The 16990-nt window shown below is 37.4% G+C and overlaps 3 protein-coding genes across 4 annotated transcripts; 1 reads left to right on the forward strand and 2 right to left on the reverse strand.

The window, feature by feature from the left end:
* Positions 1-216: 216 nt before the first annotated feature.
* Positions 217-3357, reverse strand: washc3 (WASH complex subunit 3). The gene is made up of 7 exons (XM_058773074.1): positions 3159-3357; positions 2980-3078; positions 2820-2885; positions 2452-2574; positions 2226-2342; positions 1476-1540; positions 217-1358 (listed from the first exon to the last, which is right to left on the reverse strand). The coding sequence occupies exons 1-7, from the start codon at positions 3207-3209 to the stop codon at positions 1265-1267; spliced, it is 615 nt and encodes a 204-aa protein (XP_058629057.1). The 5' UTR covers positions 3210-3357; the 3' UTR covers positions 217-1264.
* A 698-nt stretch (positions 3358-4055) lies between these two features.
* On the reverse strand, positions 4056-11638 carry cwf19l1 (CWF19 like cell cycle control factor 1). Of its 2 annotated transcripts, none has more exons than XM_058773071.1 (14): positions 11408-11638; positions 10085-10169; positions 9916-10000; positions 8960-9061; positions 7846-8060; positions 7630-7745; positions 7469-7553; positions 6866-7015; positions 6074-6200; positions 5876-5955; positions 5516-5725; positions 5043-5162; positions 4563-4660; positions 4056-4461 (listed from the first exon to the last, which is right to left on the reverse strand). In XM_058773071.1, the coding sequence occupies exons 1-14, from the start codon at positions 11506-11508 to the stop codon at positions 4317-4319; spliced, it is 1719 nt and encodes a 572-aa protein (XP_058629054.1). In that variant the 5' UTR covers positions 11509-11638; the 3' UTR covers positions 4056-4316. The 2 variants fall into 2 exon arrangements, with proteins under 2 accessions (XP_058629054.1, XP_058629055.1); XM_058773072.1 differs by lacking the exon at positions 11408-11638 and adding an exon at positions 10339-10514.
* Positions 11639-11662: 24 nt separating this feature from the next.
* klhl42 (kelch-like family, member 42) lies at positions 11663-14430 on the forward strand. Its single transcript, XM_058772392.1, has 3 exons — positions 11663-12084; positions 12164-12357; positions 13973-14430. Exons 1-3 carry the CDS (start codon positions 11663-11665, stop codon positions 14428-14430), a joined length of 1074 nt encoding a protein of 357 aa, XP_058628375.1.
* Positions 14431-16990: the final 2560 nt, after the last annotated feature.

Here is a 16990-nt window from a genome sequence, read left to right on the forward strand (position 1 = left end):
GCCAGTTACAAACAAATGCTGGTTGTTCTTTTGAAATTTATATTCACTCTCTCGCTCGCTCACTCGCACACACAAACACACACACACACAAGATGAGCAGCACAATTGTATTCAACACTGGTTTCTGAAGGATCATGTGACACTGAAGGCTGGAGTAAATTCAGCTTTGCATCACAAGAATAAATTACATTTTGAAAAACATTCAATTAGAAAACACTAATTTAAAATTTTAATAATATTTCACAATATTACTGGTTTTACTGTATTTTTGACCAAATAAATGCAGCCTTGGTGAGCATGAGACTAATTTCAAAAATAAAATAAAAATCTTACCAATCCCAAACTTTCAATAGTAGTGTAGGTTTTAAAGTAACTTCATTTCACTGAGTTCAGATATAACAACTTTTAATAACAAGTTAAGATTTGGAAAAGGCAATATAAGCAAATCTGTAATGACTGTGCAACACAATAAGTATTATTAGAAACTCAACAAATCTAACACACGGTCATTTTTTGTTATCGATATTACTGTGATTCAAAGTCAGTTTGATATTGTTGCAACTAAAGTTAAAAAAAATTACTCAGCTACATTCAATTTAATAGATTTTAGTGCTGTCAATTAATCGCGATTAACTGCATCTAAAATAAACGTTTTTGTTTACATAATTTATGTATGTGTATATTTATGTATATATAAATACACACACATACAGCATATATTTTGAAAATATTTACATGCATATATAAATATTTAATATATACACACAACCTTTTTCTTAAATATATACATGCATGTGTGTGCATTTATATATACATAATAAATATGCACAGTCCACACATATATTACTTTTATTTTGGATGCGATTAATCACGATTATTCATTTGACAGCACTAATAGATTTACATGGCTTTACTTTATAAAAACACTCACTGGCATCTTTTTATTGTTATTAGATGTACATACTAGGCATTTAACATGTACATATCAGGCAAGAGATGAGAGATTAATAATTCACATGAAAGTAGCACTTAAATGGACCAATTATCATCACAATCATTAGAGATCTCACCTAGTGAGCAAGTGCCCTCAGAAACCACCACTATAGATGTCAAGTATGCCGTCTCTGAGATCTAAAACAAACTTAGTGCCATCACTAAGTGTCTGTCCTCTGTAAGGACATTCAAGTGCATTTACTCTCCTTTGAGATGAGCAAGGCTCAACAAGTCCAACAAAACGCTCATTAGCCGTGAGGGGCGGAGCTGATTAGTCGCTGAAAGATGATTCGCTGCCTGAGCTGTCATCATCTTGCTCTTCCAATCCTTTTTTAACTCCATCTGGAACAGGTGCATCAGGGGTACTAAAGGGAAATGCAATAAATCTATTAGCTACAGTATAAACACTTCATTGTCACACATATAGTGACTATACACATGCATAAATAGTGCATAATATTTTTACTGTGGTTTACACTTACTCTAGCAAAGAGGGGTCCAAACCCTCCATTACCATCTTATTTTTAATGGCCATGACTGGAACACCCTGTGCAAAAGAGCAAAATATTGGCATATACATAAACTTTCCACATTAATCATGACTATATGTGAGTTTGTTAATGATGAAACTCAGGTTATGATTTAATTTTAAAGGAAGATGTTCACCCAAAAATGGAAATTTGCTGAAAATTGACATCCAAGATGAAGATGGGTTTATTTCTTCATCAAAACAGATTTAGAGAAATTTAGCATTATGTGACTTGCTCGCCAATGGAAGGTCTGCAGTGAATGGGTGCCATCAGAATGAGAGTCCAGACAACTGACAGAAATGTCAGAATAATCCACAAGTACTTTTTAAGTAATGGAAGTAGCATTATTATAAATTATGGACTAGTATTCTGCCCAGTAGCGATGGATTACAGTTAAAAAACCTTAATAGTGAATGATGAATGTGTTTATTACAAATATGCTTTTTTTTTTTACTTCACAAGAAATTAACTGATGAACTGGAGTTACTTGTGGATTATTATTGTGATGTTTTTATTAACTGTTTGGCCTCTCGTTCTGACGGTACCCATTCACTGCAGAGGATCCGATGCTGAGCATGTGATATAATGCTAAATTTCTCCAAATCCCTTTCCTACAAAGAAACAAGCTCATCACCTTGGATGGCCTGAGGGTGAGTAACTTGTCAGTACATTTTCATTTTTCATTATGAAAAACACACATACCACTTGCACCATTTTCAGGTATCTGGCATATCGTGGGTCCTTGGCTACAGTCATCACATTTTCCGCTGGGGCCTCTGCTTTCGGCTCCTGAGGGGCCACTTGTGCTTGCGGAGATGCCTGAATGGACAAAGACTGTGTATTAATACCAAAAATTTGCCATTATGGTTATAAATACTTCAAAATGCAGTGGGATAAATGAATTATGACATCTCAGGAAAACTGTTACCTCAACAGGGGGACCCAAAGAGGGGCCCGTGGCATGAATGCCAGCCGCAGCAGGACCGTTTGTCTCTGTAGATGATCTCACTCCATCCACTGTGACATCTTCCAAACCAGGAATAGAAGCTAACTGCAAATTTATACAACATATTTTCAAGAAATCAACCAGGATAAGCCTAAGATAGTGGATTTTATTAAATTTTTTTCTACTTTTTTAAAAATTATTATTATACTACATCTAGTGCTGCATATTTATTTATTTATTAAATATTACCTACTCATTCATTTTTATTAATTAATTAATTACTTTTTCTCCCACTGATCCCCTAGCACTCCACTGCGGTCCCTAGTCTGAAAACCCTTGCCTTGATTTACCTTTGCTTCCAAAATGCTTAGTGTGGTCTCAATCTGTTGGATTCGTAATGATACTGTTGCTAGTTTCTGGAAAATAAAAAGAAAAAAGAAAAAAAAAAATCTCCAGGTCATTGACACTTTCAAGAAATATATAAGTTAAGGTAAAGACATGTGAACATACCTCCTCACATACTGTGGAAAACCGGTTCAGGAACCTGACGGTGTGAACGATGAACTGGTTGAGGAAAGCTACGATTCTTCGCTGTTGAATGGCTGGAACCTTAAGAAAGTATAATGGTCACTACTATCCATGTCAGACGGTCATGTGAGCAGCAGCTGATGTTGCAATGTTAAACGTACCTTTGTAAGATCTACTCCTGATCCCACGATGGGCAGTCCATCCTCATCCATGTCAACAACTCCTTCGCGTTTTAACTGCCAAAGACACAGATTTCTACGCTTTAAATGTGCTAAAATGGTCAGGACTGTGCAACAAATGCATCGTTGTGAAAATAACTCCTCACGTGACTTCAGTGCCTCCTGCAGCACTTCCGCGTTCTGAACATAAAAGTCCCCGACCACTCAAAATAGTCGTTTATTTTAAATGTAAATACATTTTGGGTATTTTAAGCACAGATAATTTTATTCCATTTAAGTATTTAAACAGTGTGTTTTACATATTGGTTTGTGATGCGAATTAAATAAAAAACAATAAAAGTCTTTACTTCCACGTTTTCATATTAAAGGTCTGCTCACAAAACAACGAAAATTCTACTTAATATTCGAGCAAACGCTGAAAAATGTCATATTATAATTCATTTGAGTGACATTTATAAATAACACGTGAGTAGTTAGGTTACACATTATTCCTACTATTTATAATTGTTTACTAAAACGATGACGTTATAAGGCACTACCCTGTAATGGTAATAACTTTTTTTTTTCTTGTAAGCAAATAATGACACTTGGTTTTTCTGCTTTCTTTTAGAGTAAAGTAATACATATTGCTTTAATATTTAGAGTAAATAATATTTAGAGTATTATATAATTAGACATTCAACAATCCATAATTAATTGCTAATTTCCATAACTATTTTGTGTCATAAGGGTCTTCTTTTGTAGGCTATGAGATGACATGGTTGTTTGTGTACTTGAGCACAAGTACAAACATCAGTAAAGTCTCAAAAGGACATCAAAACAAGCAGAAGACGTACACCACACTGTTACTACAAAAGAGAAATGCAGATTTTACAAATCTGAAAAAAATGACTTTAATTATGAGTCACAACAAAATTCCACACTTAATTGTATATAACAGATGAGATACATCACCAAAAAAGTTATCTTTTGAAAGACCACTGTGACAACAGCCATTTCCTAACTCCTTGCAAAAGAAAGGAAGAGGAAAATGTATATGGTGCAAAATTTAAAAAGCATAAAATGATAAAATAAACAGTTGACACACAGATTGAGTTCGTTAACACGAAGGGATAAAGTCAGATGTATCTGAACCGTTGCTCAGTCATCGAGTGCGAAGTCAAAGGGCTGAAAGTTAGAGCGCATTTGTTTGGCCTGATCCTCTTCCTCCTCTTTTGTACATTTACACTCTCTCCAGTCGGCACGCATGGGGATGTTCAACAGCGCCTCGCTTGCTAACACTTCCCTGAGGCCAAACACATATATACAGAATGTAAAGACGCTTATGTAAAGCAGGTTTTTACATAAACATTAAAATAATTGATGAACTGTATGTGTAACAATTACCTGCCAAACTGCAAAGGGAAATTTTTCTTGATGCGATAAAACAGCTTCTCGCCTGTATCCAGCTCCACATAAAAGTAGGGCGTTCCTGGAGGAGCAATCTGTAATGGGGGATATTACAGTTAGTCACAGTGCAAACCGGATCCTCTTGGTCTCCTCATGACTTGCTTTCTCATTCACTTCATAGATAATGTTACACAGATCAGTATATTAGAAAGAGTGAAAATGAGTGTATTCTGACAGCACTTAAAAGTGCACATGCCCAACTGATAAAAATGACAAAAATCAATGCTTGAAATCATGTAAATTTCAAATGCATTTAATTTTTAAATTCTATTTTAGATTACATTCAGATGTGATTGCAAGGTGCCTTGTAAATTTTGAATGTGTTTTTACGGATTAGACCACAAAAACAACAAACTAAACCAAAGTCTCAAAGTCTTTTTGTGTGTTCAGTATGAGATGGACACAGTTGGCATGTACCTGTTTGAGGTCTGTATGAGCTGGAATCTCCATCAGTTCCATCTGCTGCTCTTCAGCTTGTATCATGAACGCCTCCTTGATGTCTTCTGTACTGCACTTCTCCATGAGCACCGGCACTACCTGAGGACGACAAATGAAGTTTCCGTTAAACCCCTTATGCATTGCTTTCTCATTATGAGGTCTTTGGGAAATCATGTATTTGGTCATCACTGGGAACACGTCCCTCAGAAATGGTTATTCTTCAGCGCAGACAAGTTGTCTATCTGCTCAGACTTAAACTGATGAAATGATGTTGAAGTCTGTGATTGGTGGAGGGCTGGGCGTCTCTCACACTCTCCACGCTGCTATCAGTTTACCAGACTTTCTTTTTCATATATGTGGTGCTGCTTAGACTGACCTGGGATCTGTACAGGTCAGTCCATTCAGGCAGACGCCACAATCGCATTATGAATGAGACAATATTTTGTATGGACCTGTAGTTGAAGGTGCTGGCTGCGGTAGTTCCTCTCAAACAGGATGCACCGTTGGCCTCTGCTTTTACATAACTTCTTGATGGCACTCTTGTATTTCTCCATCTCTTCAACCACCTCCGATGCCAAATCCACCACTGACTGGTAATGCCCAATGGGCAGCAGGAGAACATGGTCTGGAGTGAGACCACCTTTAGCGAGAGCCATGTAACACTGGAAATAGAATAATTACGTTAAAGCATAATGGAAAAACAACAGATGATGTGTCAATACTTGACCGATAACTTATCAGTTGATATATTTTTATGTTTAAAGGTTTTTAAAGTGACATCGGGCTACAGAATACAGATTTTGTGGACTCACATGTGTTCCGATGCTTATGACCAAGTGCTTCTCGACTTCTGGACTTGCAAGGCAGAACCAACAGGGTCCAGTGGGCTGTGCTGTAGTGAGAGAAGAAAACAGGGTTGAAATATTTCTACATAAAGGTAATAGAAACAGTCCAGTTTGATCCATTAGACCAGTGGAAGGAGTGGAAAGACTGCAGGTGAATGGACTCACGGGGTTTCCGGGGCTGTTTGGGATAATTAGGTCTGTCTCCGTCTGTTTGTCTCTTCCTGCCGTGACGCTGCTGGTGCTGTGGTTTATTCTGGCCCAGATCAAAAAAGAACTGGGATACTGGTTCCTCCTGAACAAAAAGGAGAAGTTCAAATGATCTTTTCACTGAAATAAGATACACTACCTTTCCAAAATTTGGGGTCAATAAGAGCCATCTTTTTCTTAAAGAAAGCAAGGATGCATTTAATTGTTTAAAAGTAACAGTATAGACAATAATAATGTTGCAAAAGATTTCCATTCAAATACACACAGTTCTTTTTTTTGGCATATTTGCCTTATTATGATAGGACAGTATATGAGACAGGAAGCAAAGTGGGAGAGAAAGAGGGGGGATGGGATCGGGAAAAGTCCACAAGCAGAGACTCGAACTCGGGACGCCCGAAGTGCAACAGTGCTATATGTTGGTGCGCTGTCCACGAGGCTATTAGTGCCATACATTCTGTTCTTTTGAACTTTCTATTCATCAAAAAAATCCTGAAAAAAAAAAAACGCATCATGATTTTCCATAAAAACTGAAAATAATAAATGTTTTTTGAGCAGCAAATCAGCATATTAGAATGATTTGTGAAGGATAATGTGACACTGAAGACTGGAGTGCCATGGAATTTTTAAATATATTCTAATAGAAAACAGATAAAATAAATACAGCCTTGGTAAACGCAAGCGATTTCTTTCACTGGCCCCAAACTACACCTGCATATTAACTATAATGTAAGTAAAACTGTACACACAAACCTCTGCGCCTGTCATAAAGGGTGGCGGTTTTTCTTTCTTCCCATCTTTCATAGGTTTCCTGTAGGGATTTTCTGTGACATCCTGAGGCTGCTTGACTAACTCTGCAGGGTCCATGTTTTTCATCGGGACAATGTTGAACGCATACAAATACTATGAGAGAAGATCAACTTTACAGTTAAACCACAAATTCAGTCTCTCTAGTAATTAGTTTCATGTTAAGGCTAATATTAAAATTCTATAAAATGTAAAAATTAAACACTAAAAACTAAAATGAAGGCTACAAGTGAATTCAGCTATCATAATATTATAACATGCAGTATGAAATATGGACATTTAACTAAATATTATACTTGGTGTTAATTAATTGTTGTCTTTAAATATTAAATTTAAGCAATGCTGTTATCGTTAAACTTTTAAAATCCATTTCTATTATTTGAAATAGAGCTGAAATAAAATTTAGTAACTAACTGAAATTAACTTCTAAAATTAAAAAGTTAAAAAAAAAAAAAGATAAATTTAGTACAACCAAAACTAATAAAAATGACAAAAGCACAAAATTAGTAAAACCTTACCCCCTCCAAAAAAAAAAAAAAAAACACACACCTTCTTTTTGGCAGGATTGTTGACAGTTGCCAGAGCGATGAATCTACTGACATGCTGAGCATTCTCTTGAAGGACCACATGATTCCTGCAAATTCATACACATTTTGTAAAACAAATATCATCTGAAAAGCAAAACATATCCTAATGCTGTAATGCCACACCTGTAGGGCAGCCTCTCATAATGTACCGCTTCCAGTCCCGCAAAATGGTAGCGGGGCTTCAGCTTGTCAGCGATATCTGCGATGGATGAAACCCCACAAAACTTTGTATCAGTTTCCTACAAAAGGGCAAGAAAGTAAAAGACCCTTGAGCACACATTCAGGAAATACCTGCAAAACTGATCCAAATGTATTAAAGGAGCACAACAAAGCACTGACGGGACTGTTTCCATACTGCCATACGCCCCGAGGCCACTGCGAGGTCAGGAGAATGTCCAATCCTCGAAATTTGGAGTTAGACAGTAGCGGGGCCACCAGGGCAGTGATGTCTTTAGAGGTGAAGCAGTGTGAGGGAGCAGGCTCCTGTTGAGCTTCTCTGCCACTGACATAGGCGATCTGAAGCCCCGATGCCCCTGTAAAAATGCCTCTTCGACCTGTGCAAAAAAGGCATATTGTTTCACTCAAATTGACAGTTTCATTTTTAAGCATTACTCCGCCCTGCACCATATTTGCTGAATGAAATTCATTACTTGTTTCCTACTAATTATAAGATGCTGACAGGAAAAATAGTGCCTGTTTTGCTCTAGCATGTCACACGTTCTCACAAAATATGATATGCATTTCATATCATTTTTGCTTTTAACAACCACTTGCAAGTTTTGTATTATTCCTTAATCACCAGAACCACTTCCATAAAGATTTTTAAATTTATGAATGATTCAAGACATTATTTTATGGCTAATCTTGATTTCACAGTTAGAGTTACAGCCAAAGGCAGAGGAAAACACCAATATCATCCAGATGTTTCTGCTACATCTGTGGGTGTTTTACTACATCCAAACAGCAACAGAAAATTACAGATTTTGTGAAAAAAAAAAGCTTGTACATTTATAAACTCATGTTAATGTAAAGTTGAATGCACTCAGTGGAGAATTTGATCTTTTTTTCACTCCTTTACAGATTTGAGTTAAATAATACATTTTGATAAGTACAGTAAAGTGTGCAAAATTGAAATTTTTGAATTTAGTATTATCATATTTGGGTAATATTAAACCTTTTTTGAAACTCTGCTAAAATTTTTCTTCAAGATGCAGGGCTGTGCTATGGATCCATCTTCGCAAAATTGATTCTCACAACAAGCAGGAACATCTACCAGAACCACAATCAAAGAAAAGGAAATAATGTAAAAAAAAAATTAAAAATGAGGAAAAAAGCAACTCGGAGCCGCACAAAACACATACAGTAGTAAAGTAGACCTGTATTCACTACAAGCTAACATAAAATAGCAAATACATATGTCTACTACTGATGGGAGGTGACAGATTAATCTTACCCAAATATGTGATGTTTTCTGCCAACTCGCAGCCATCAGAGTTTGGGAAATACTTCACAGTCTCTTGGCTGGCTGCGCCGAGAATGTATGTGTGAATAGGTGCTGGGGGTTTAGAAAGAACACTGATTAATTCAGTACAGTGCTTGGTGTGATTACATTTAGTTATTTAGCAGACGCCTTTATCCAAAGCGACTTACAAATGAGGACAATAGAAGCAATCAAAACCAACAAAAGAGCAACAACATGCAAGTGCTATGGCAAGTCTCCGTTAGCCTTACACTGTACACGTAGCAAGTGTTTTTTTTATAAAGAAAACAAGTAGATAGAATAAAAAAAGAAAGCTATTGTTAGAGGGTCAGATAGATACAAAGAAGACTAATAAATACAAAGATGACAGATAGATACAACAGAATTAGAATAGAGAGTGCTAGAGGGTCAAATAAAGATGGAAGAGATGTGTTTTTAGCCGTTTTTTGAAGATGGCTAAGGACTCAGCTGCTCGGATTGAGTTGGGCAGGTCAATCCACCAGGAGGGAACATTTAATGTAAAAGTCTGTGAAAGTGATTTTGTGCCTCTTTGGGATGGCACAATAATGCATTGTTCACTTGCAGAACGCAAGCTTCTAGAGCGCGCACATAGGTCTGAAGTACTGAATTTAGGTAAAGGGGTGCAGAATTTTATGCGAGCAGCTATTGGTAGCCAGTGCAAATTGATGAACAGAGGTGTGACGTGCGTTATTTTTGGCTCATTAAAGATTAATCTTCAATCCATTTTGGATTAATTGTAGAGGTTTGATGGAAATGGCTGGAAGACCTGCCAAGAGAGCATTGCAATAGTCAAGTCTGGACAGAACAAGAGCTTGAATAAGGAGTTGTGTTGCATGTTCCGAAAGAAAGGGCCTGATCTTCCTAATGTTGATTAAAAAGAACAATTTAAACCTAAAAGGAAACCTTACCCTTTTTGGCACCAGATTTGTACGCTTCCCATTCTGCTTCAGCCTCGGGAGAATTTACAAAAAACTCACCAACACACAGCAGCAACTGAAAAACAACATTATCAAGTTAAACCCACAACTCTCTCTTATGCGTGTCGCTTTAAAATAAGAGATACACGTGCAGACTCACATCAAATTGCCCGCTCTTTTTCTGAATGGCGTTCACCCGGTTGAACAAAGCATTTATTCTTCCTTCAACGTCACCACATGCGAGTCTGAGAGGGAATGAAATATAAAAGCAGCGTGGACACAAAAACACGTGAGTCTTTTACACGCACACGTCTATCTATTCTGTTTACTATGACTGTAAATCAACGATTACCATAGGTAACGAGCCAACTAACATTCTCATATGCCTCTTTTCAACCCAAAAGCAACACTTACACTCGTAACGGCTTATCTCCCATACCGAATAATATATAAATGTTCTTCAAGATTCTTAAAATTAATGTCTCTTGTGTCTGAGCATTGGCGTTAAACTGTGTGCGTCGACAAAATAAACCCTGTCAGAAAAGAGAGTAAACGATTTCGGCCGCCTATTTATGAAATATACACCTTAATGAGAAACTTAGATTTTTTTTGTAGTGCTAAAAATTATACATACATTTGATCAATTACAATATATAAAGTATAGAATTTATAAACGCGATAATAAATTACAAACCTGAAACCACATCAAGTTTCTCTCCGGAGGAAATACAAAGATGGCACAGTTAAAGCGTATTAAACGCCTCAAGTATGCGCACATTATACGCAAGATCAGCGCCAGCGATTATCACTTTATCGTTTAATACTATCCGTTAAATTAAACGGCTGTAATGCATATAACAAAACAACCTAAATTATGTTCTTCTAACGCGTTAATCTAACATTTTCATATATATTAAAACGCATGCCACTGCGCAAAACTGGGGCGAGCAGGACGCAACACAAACCACAAGTCCAAAACAGGAACTGATTTACATTTGAAAACCCGAAGTGCAGAATGTAATAAACGAAAATAAACTGCCATATTATTTAAACTACAACAACGATTTCTATAAGAGCTGCGTTTAAACAAGTGTAAATGGATCGCAAATGCAAATTAGCTGACTGTATTAAACCTGCCAAATTAAATGTATCTTAAACAGACAGATTATATAAAGAGCATTATTCCTTTAGTGTATGTAGACCATCCGTTTGTTTGCGTCTGCAATGCAGACCTTATTTGCAAATGTCGTGCTTGTTTATGAAACATATGCATGCACATGAGCTGAATGCGCTGGACATTTCCATATATAGGCTTTGGCATCGAAGGATGTAACGTAAAAGCGCTTCTAATCGCATCTGAACAACAACAACCGCTGGTCCCAGAACGGCAGACATGACATCCCCCGAGCAGATCATAGAGATCGTGATGGATGATAAAACGTACAACGTGAGTAAAAGCAAACTGATCGAGAAGAGCGATTACTTCCGCGCGCTGTACAGCTCCGGGATGCGCGAGTCCGCGGAGGACTCGGTGCAGCTGCGGGGATTGAGCGCGCCGGGGCTGGAGCTGGTGCTGGAGTTCATCAACACCTCCAAAGTTCAGGTGGCCAACGAGACTCTGGAGGACCTGATCGAAACCGCATCCTTCCTGCAGGTCACTTCCATTTTAAAGCTGCTGCTGTCGGAAATCAAGCAGGAGAACTGCGTCGAGCTCTTCAAGCTCTCGGAAGTCTACGGGATGCATGATCTCAGAAAAGCTTGTTTGAAATTCATGAGCTGCTATTATCATGCCATGCTGCGCAGGCCGGAGTTCAGGATGTTGCCAGCTCCTCTGCGGGATCAGATCCGAGATATGCGCATGAAAGGCACGGCCACTTTAGTTGCAATAGGAGATTTCACTGACACCTGTCTGGACCTGGCAAATCAGGACGAGCCTTGGTCTATGTTGAGGTATAATGAGTTAGAACAACGCTGGAAACCTCTAGCCAACAATCTTCCTCAGGACATGATCAATGTCCGAGGATACGGATCTGCTGTGCTAGACAACTTCTTGTTCATTGTTGGTGGATACAGAATGACAAGTCAGGAGATCTCTGTGGCCCATTGCTACAACCCCTGCAAGAATGAGTGGAACCATGTGGCACCTTTGAACCAGAAGAGGTACAATTCACTCTTGATCTGTCCATTTATTGTGGTTTGTCCAGTGCGAGGGATCCGTAAGCGCTCTTTTTGTGTCCAGATCCAACTTCAAGCTCCTGGCCGTGAGTGGGAAGCTGTATGCGGTTGGAGGTCACTGTCTGAGTACGGTGGAGTGTTATAGTCCAGAGCAGGACTGGTGGACGTGTGTGGCGTCTCTGCCTGATCCTCTCGCTGAGTTCTCTGCCTGTGAGTGTCAGGGCATGATCTACGTCATGGGCGGTTATACCTCTAGAGGTGTGTTTTACTGAGAGATGGGTTCATTCACACACACACACACACACACACACACACACACACACACACACACACACACACGTCTGGTTTGCTATCCTTGTGGGGACTCTCCATAGGCATAATGCTTTTTCTAGTGTACAGACCCTTTATTCTATTGCCCTACACCTAAACCTACCCCTTACAGGAAACTTTCTGCATTACTTTCTAATTAGCTTGTTTACCTGTGGGGACCTCAATTTAGGTCCCCACCGTGAAACGAGTCCCATGAGTCTGTGTGTATTCAGGTTTAAGTCCCCACCTGAATAGAAAAACAGGTACACACACACACACACACACACAAATACTTACTTAATGTTCTTGGTCTTATTGTGGTTAATTCATCTCTGTGTTTTTTCCAAAGAAAAAATGCTTGTCTTTACTTACCTTACTTGTGAAACTTTTTTTCCCTGTTTCTCTTATTTTAAAACTAGCGTAGGATATCTGATCCTCTTATTTAAGATATTCTAACATTTAGATTACATTTTCCAGCATTTAACACTTAATCTTTAAAACATTAATAATAATCTTTATCAAATCACAAAATGAATATCCATTAATGTATTGTACATTATAAATAAATATACAATATATATATTGTATATTTTAATGCTGTGATGCTTAATTCACTTTGTAAAATAGTGTAGAATTTGTTTTACTAAATGGTTATTTATCAGTTAGTGAAGTTAACAAAAAAATTATTGCTATTTGCCATAATTTTAGTAAAGGTACAAAATTAACTTTAAGTGAGTATTAGATTACGGCAAAGGTAGCAGCAAAAATATGGGAAATGATAATAAAATATATTAAATGATTATTATTTAATTTAACAGCATCGGCCAGTGTTGAATATATTTTATTGTGCTTTCTCATTCCCCCTATTTTTACTTTTAGATCATTTTTGCCATCATCTAACACTCAAAGGCCTGGTTTCACAGACAGGGTTTAGACTAATCCAGGATAAGCCCATAGTTCAATTAGGACATTTAAGTAATTTTTATAAACATGCCTTAGAAAAAAACATAACTGGTGTGCATCTTGAGACAAGGCACTGATATATTTTAAGATCAGTCAGTACAAGTTACTTTCAGTTGAAACAGTTCAGACTTACATTTTAGTCTGGGACTAGTCCTAAGGCTTGTTTGTGAAACCAGGGGAAAGATTATTAAAATTCTGTCTGATAATATAATTATTTATTATGACTAATAACTGTTAAATAGCCAATAACCAATATGGTACCAATATATTGCACCAAAAAACTTAAAAATGGCAATTTTTATTTGTCATGGAATACTGCGCTTATTATAAAGGATGTAATTTATGTTGGACAATAATCCCTTGTCTCCATCAATCTGTCACTCACATGAGATCACAACCATTAGCAAACAACAACGAATCAATTCTTGATGGACAAAATCTGGTCCTACATTTGAGAAGCTGTTCCTCTCAGATACTGTATATACATCTCAGTAGGGAAGAAAAGCAACTGCCATTTCCATTTCATTCCGACTTTAAATTACTACATTAAAATGATCTTTTATGATTGAATCATCAGTGTTTTTCTCCTAACATCTGACAGATAGGAACACCAATGTACTGCGCTACTGCCCCGCCTCAGACACATGGTCCGTGTTTCGTTCCTGTTTGGCTCATGTGCGCAAGCAGCAGATGCTCTCAGTGGAGGACACCATCTACCTGGTGGGTGGCTACACGCATGAGCTAGAACCTGCAGAAATGGGGCGGCGGAGACTCAGCCAGACGGAGGACATGTTGACGGTACAGTCCTACAACGTGCAGACAGGAGAATGGTTGCAACTTAAGGAAAACACATCAAAGTCTGGCTTAAATCTCACCTGCACGCTGCACAACGACGGCATCTACATTATGAGCAGAGATGTCAGCCTGCCCACCAGCTTGGAGCACCGCGTCTTCCTCAAGTACAACATTTTCTCAGATGCCTGGGAGGCTTTCAGACGTTTTCCTGCTCTGGGACAGAACATGCTGCTTTGCTCTCTCTACCTACCCAATGTCCTGTGAGCCACATTGTTCAAGCTCTAGGCATCTGGAGAAGACTGCTGGGGAACACAGATTTTATTGTGGCGAGCCCAGCCAGGTCAGAAGTGGCAAGTTCTGCTAGAGGTTTACCACAACGCTTTACTAGATCGGATTGATCAACCAACACAAAGAACCTGCAGGAGACATTAAAGGAATAATATAGCCAAAAAAATTAAATTTGGTCATTATTTACTCCCCTCAAACTGTGTGACTTAAGAGAGTGTCTGAAACATTTTTTAACATTCAGCTTTTGTGTTTCATGGAAGGAAAAAGTCACATAGGTTTGAAACAACATGTAGGTAAGAAAATGTTTTTTTTTTTTTTTTGACTTTAATCATTAAAATCAGAAGTAAAAAAGCCTCAATATTAAAAGGAATAGTTCACCCAAAAACGAAAGTTTGCTTAAAATTCACTCACCCTCAGGCCATTCAAGATACAGATGAGTTTATTTCTTTACCGGAACAGATTCAGAGAAATTTATTCAGCATTACATCTCTTTCTCACCAGTAGTGAATGGGTGCCGTCAGAATGAGAGTTCAAACAGCTGATAAAAACATCACAAGAATCCACAAGTAGTTTACACACCTCCAGTCCATCAATTAACATCTCGTGAAGCTAAAAGCTGTGCGTTTGTAAAACAAATCCACCATTAAGGAATTTTAACTTTAAAATACAAGTCCATAATCCAAATCACTTCCTCCAGTGAAAAAGTTCATGCCCTCTTGCCCTCTCACATCAAAACATGTTTGTTTAGAACTGTTTTAGACTTGTAAACAGTGCATGATCTGTGCATATTTCTCTTCTGATTCAGACAAGATGGCTTTTTCACTGGAGAAAGCAATATTATAGATAGACGACTCATATCTTTAGTTCTAAGCAACAGTTTGTAGTTAAAAATGTCTTGATGGATTTGTTCATTACAAACACAGCTTTTTTCACTTTAGTGAGTCTCATAGGTTACTGTGATGCTTTTATCAGTCTCATTCTGACGGCACCCATTCACTGCAGAGGATCCATTGGTGAGCAAGTGATGTAATGCTACATTTTTCCATATCTGTTCTGATGAAGAAACAAATTAATTTACATTTTGGATGACTTGAGGGTGAGTACATTTTCAGCAAATTTTCATTTTTTGGTGAATTATTCCTTTAATATCTCCATCAGAAGGTCTGCTGAGGTACTCAAAAGCAGTTTTAATATACATGTCTAATTTTATTTATCTCGGTAGAGAGAAAGAACACTACAAGAGATGCACCAAACATTTTCAACCTGCACAGAATCTTCTAATGCCAATGCATGAACAGTACCTTAAAAATATATATCATGACATATACAGATTTACTACTACTAATATACAGATGCACAAGTGAAGGCTTCAGAATTATAAAGCCTGCAGATGAAATGAAAACACTAAACTTCCATAAGCTGATTAAATAACTTAACATGAAGGGTAATTAAAGACATCAAAGAGATTTTGAGTTCACTCAAAAATTAAAATTCTGTTACCATTTACTCGCATTAATGTCATTCCAAATCTGTGTAAATGTCTCACCCTTTTTTTTTGTCCATAAAATTAAAGTCAATGGGGTCTAATGTTGTTTTGGACCACAGTGACTTCCGTTAAATGGACAAAAACATAAAAATGATTAAAAATATCATGATTAAAAAATATGAGGGTGAGTAAATGCTCACAGTGTTAGCAATTTTTGGTGAACTGTGCCTTTAAGATCCAATGTGCCAGACTAAATGGTGATTGTTGAAAATGTTATAGACTATCTGTGCCTGAAAAAGTCGTTGATTTTTGACTTAATTACACTTTCAGTAGTCTTAGTTGAATTATTTTATTCCAAATACTGTATATCTGGAGAAGTGTCTTAAAATGTGCTGCACAAATTAAGCACAAATACATAAGCGCCTGACCTAACCGCTGTGATGTATTTTTGCATTAAGTTGAGTGATATAACCTGCTGAGATGTTATTTTGAAAGAATATTTTGAGATTCATTTTATTTTAAGTCTTAAGTACTTTATACTTATGTTCCATTTACTTTTGGTTTTATAACATTTTGATTATTTTTCATATGTCGAGCCAAAATGGATAATGGTTTTGTTGAACATTCCCAAGTTGCCTTGAAAATGTAAAGGATTAAGTTAAATAAAAATGTTCAGGGAAGCAAATAAAAGGCTTTATATTAGTATTTAGTTTTGTGTCTGTTTTTACCTTTATGCATTTGGCAGATGTCAAACTGTCACTTGTCCTTCTTATTGAGGTCACCTTCTGTCCTCACAGAGGAAGTCAATGCATAATCGGCTGTCCGTAGACATACTGCAACGTCCTATCAGATCAGCTGTGTCATTGTTGCAGCAAATGGGTGAGATGCATCGACTGAACTCAGACCATTGTTCACCTTCTGTCTTTCATTCATGGTCTTGGCATCTGCACTGTAGATTCTATCCTGTGTCTCATAGCATGTGTATGTCCTGGAATGACTCTGGTCACTGGGTCTTAAGGTTGAGCAGATGTCCCAGTAAAGACAAGTCAC

Source organism: Onychostoma macrolepis, chromosome 04 (genome assembly GCF_012432095.1).
Source record: "Onychostoma macrolepis isolate SWU-2019 chromosome 04, ASM1243209v1, whole genome shotgun sequence".
NCBI classification, from domain to species: domain Eukaryota; kingdom Metazoa; phylum Chordata; class Actinopteri; order Cypriniformes; family Cyprinidae; genus Onychostoma; species Onychostoma macrolepis.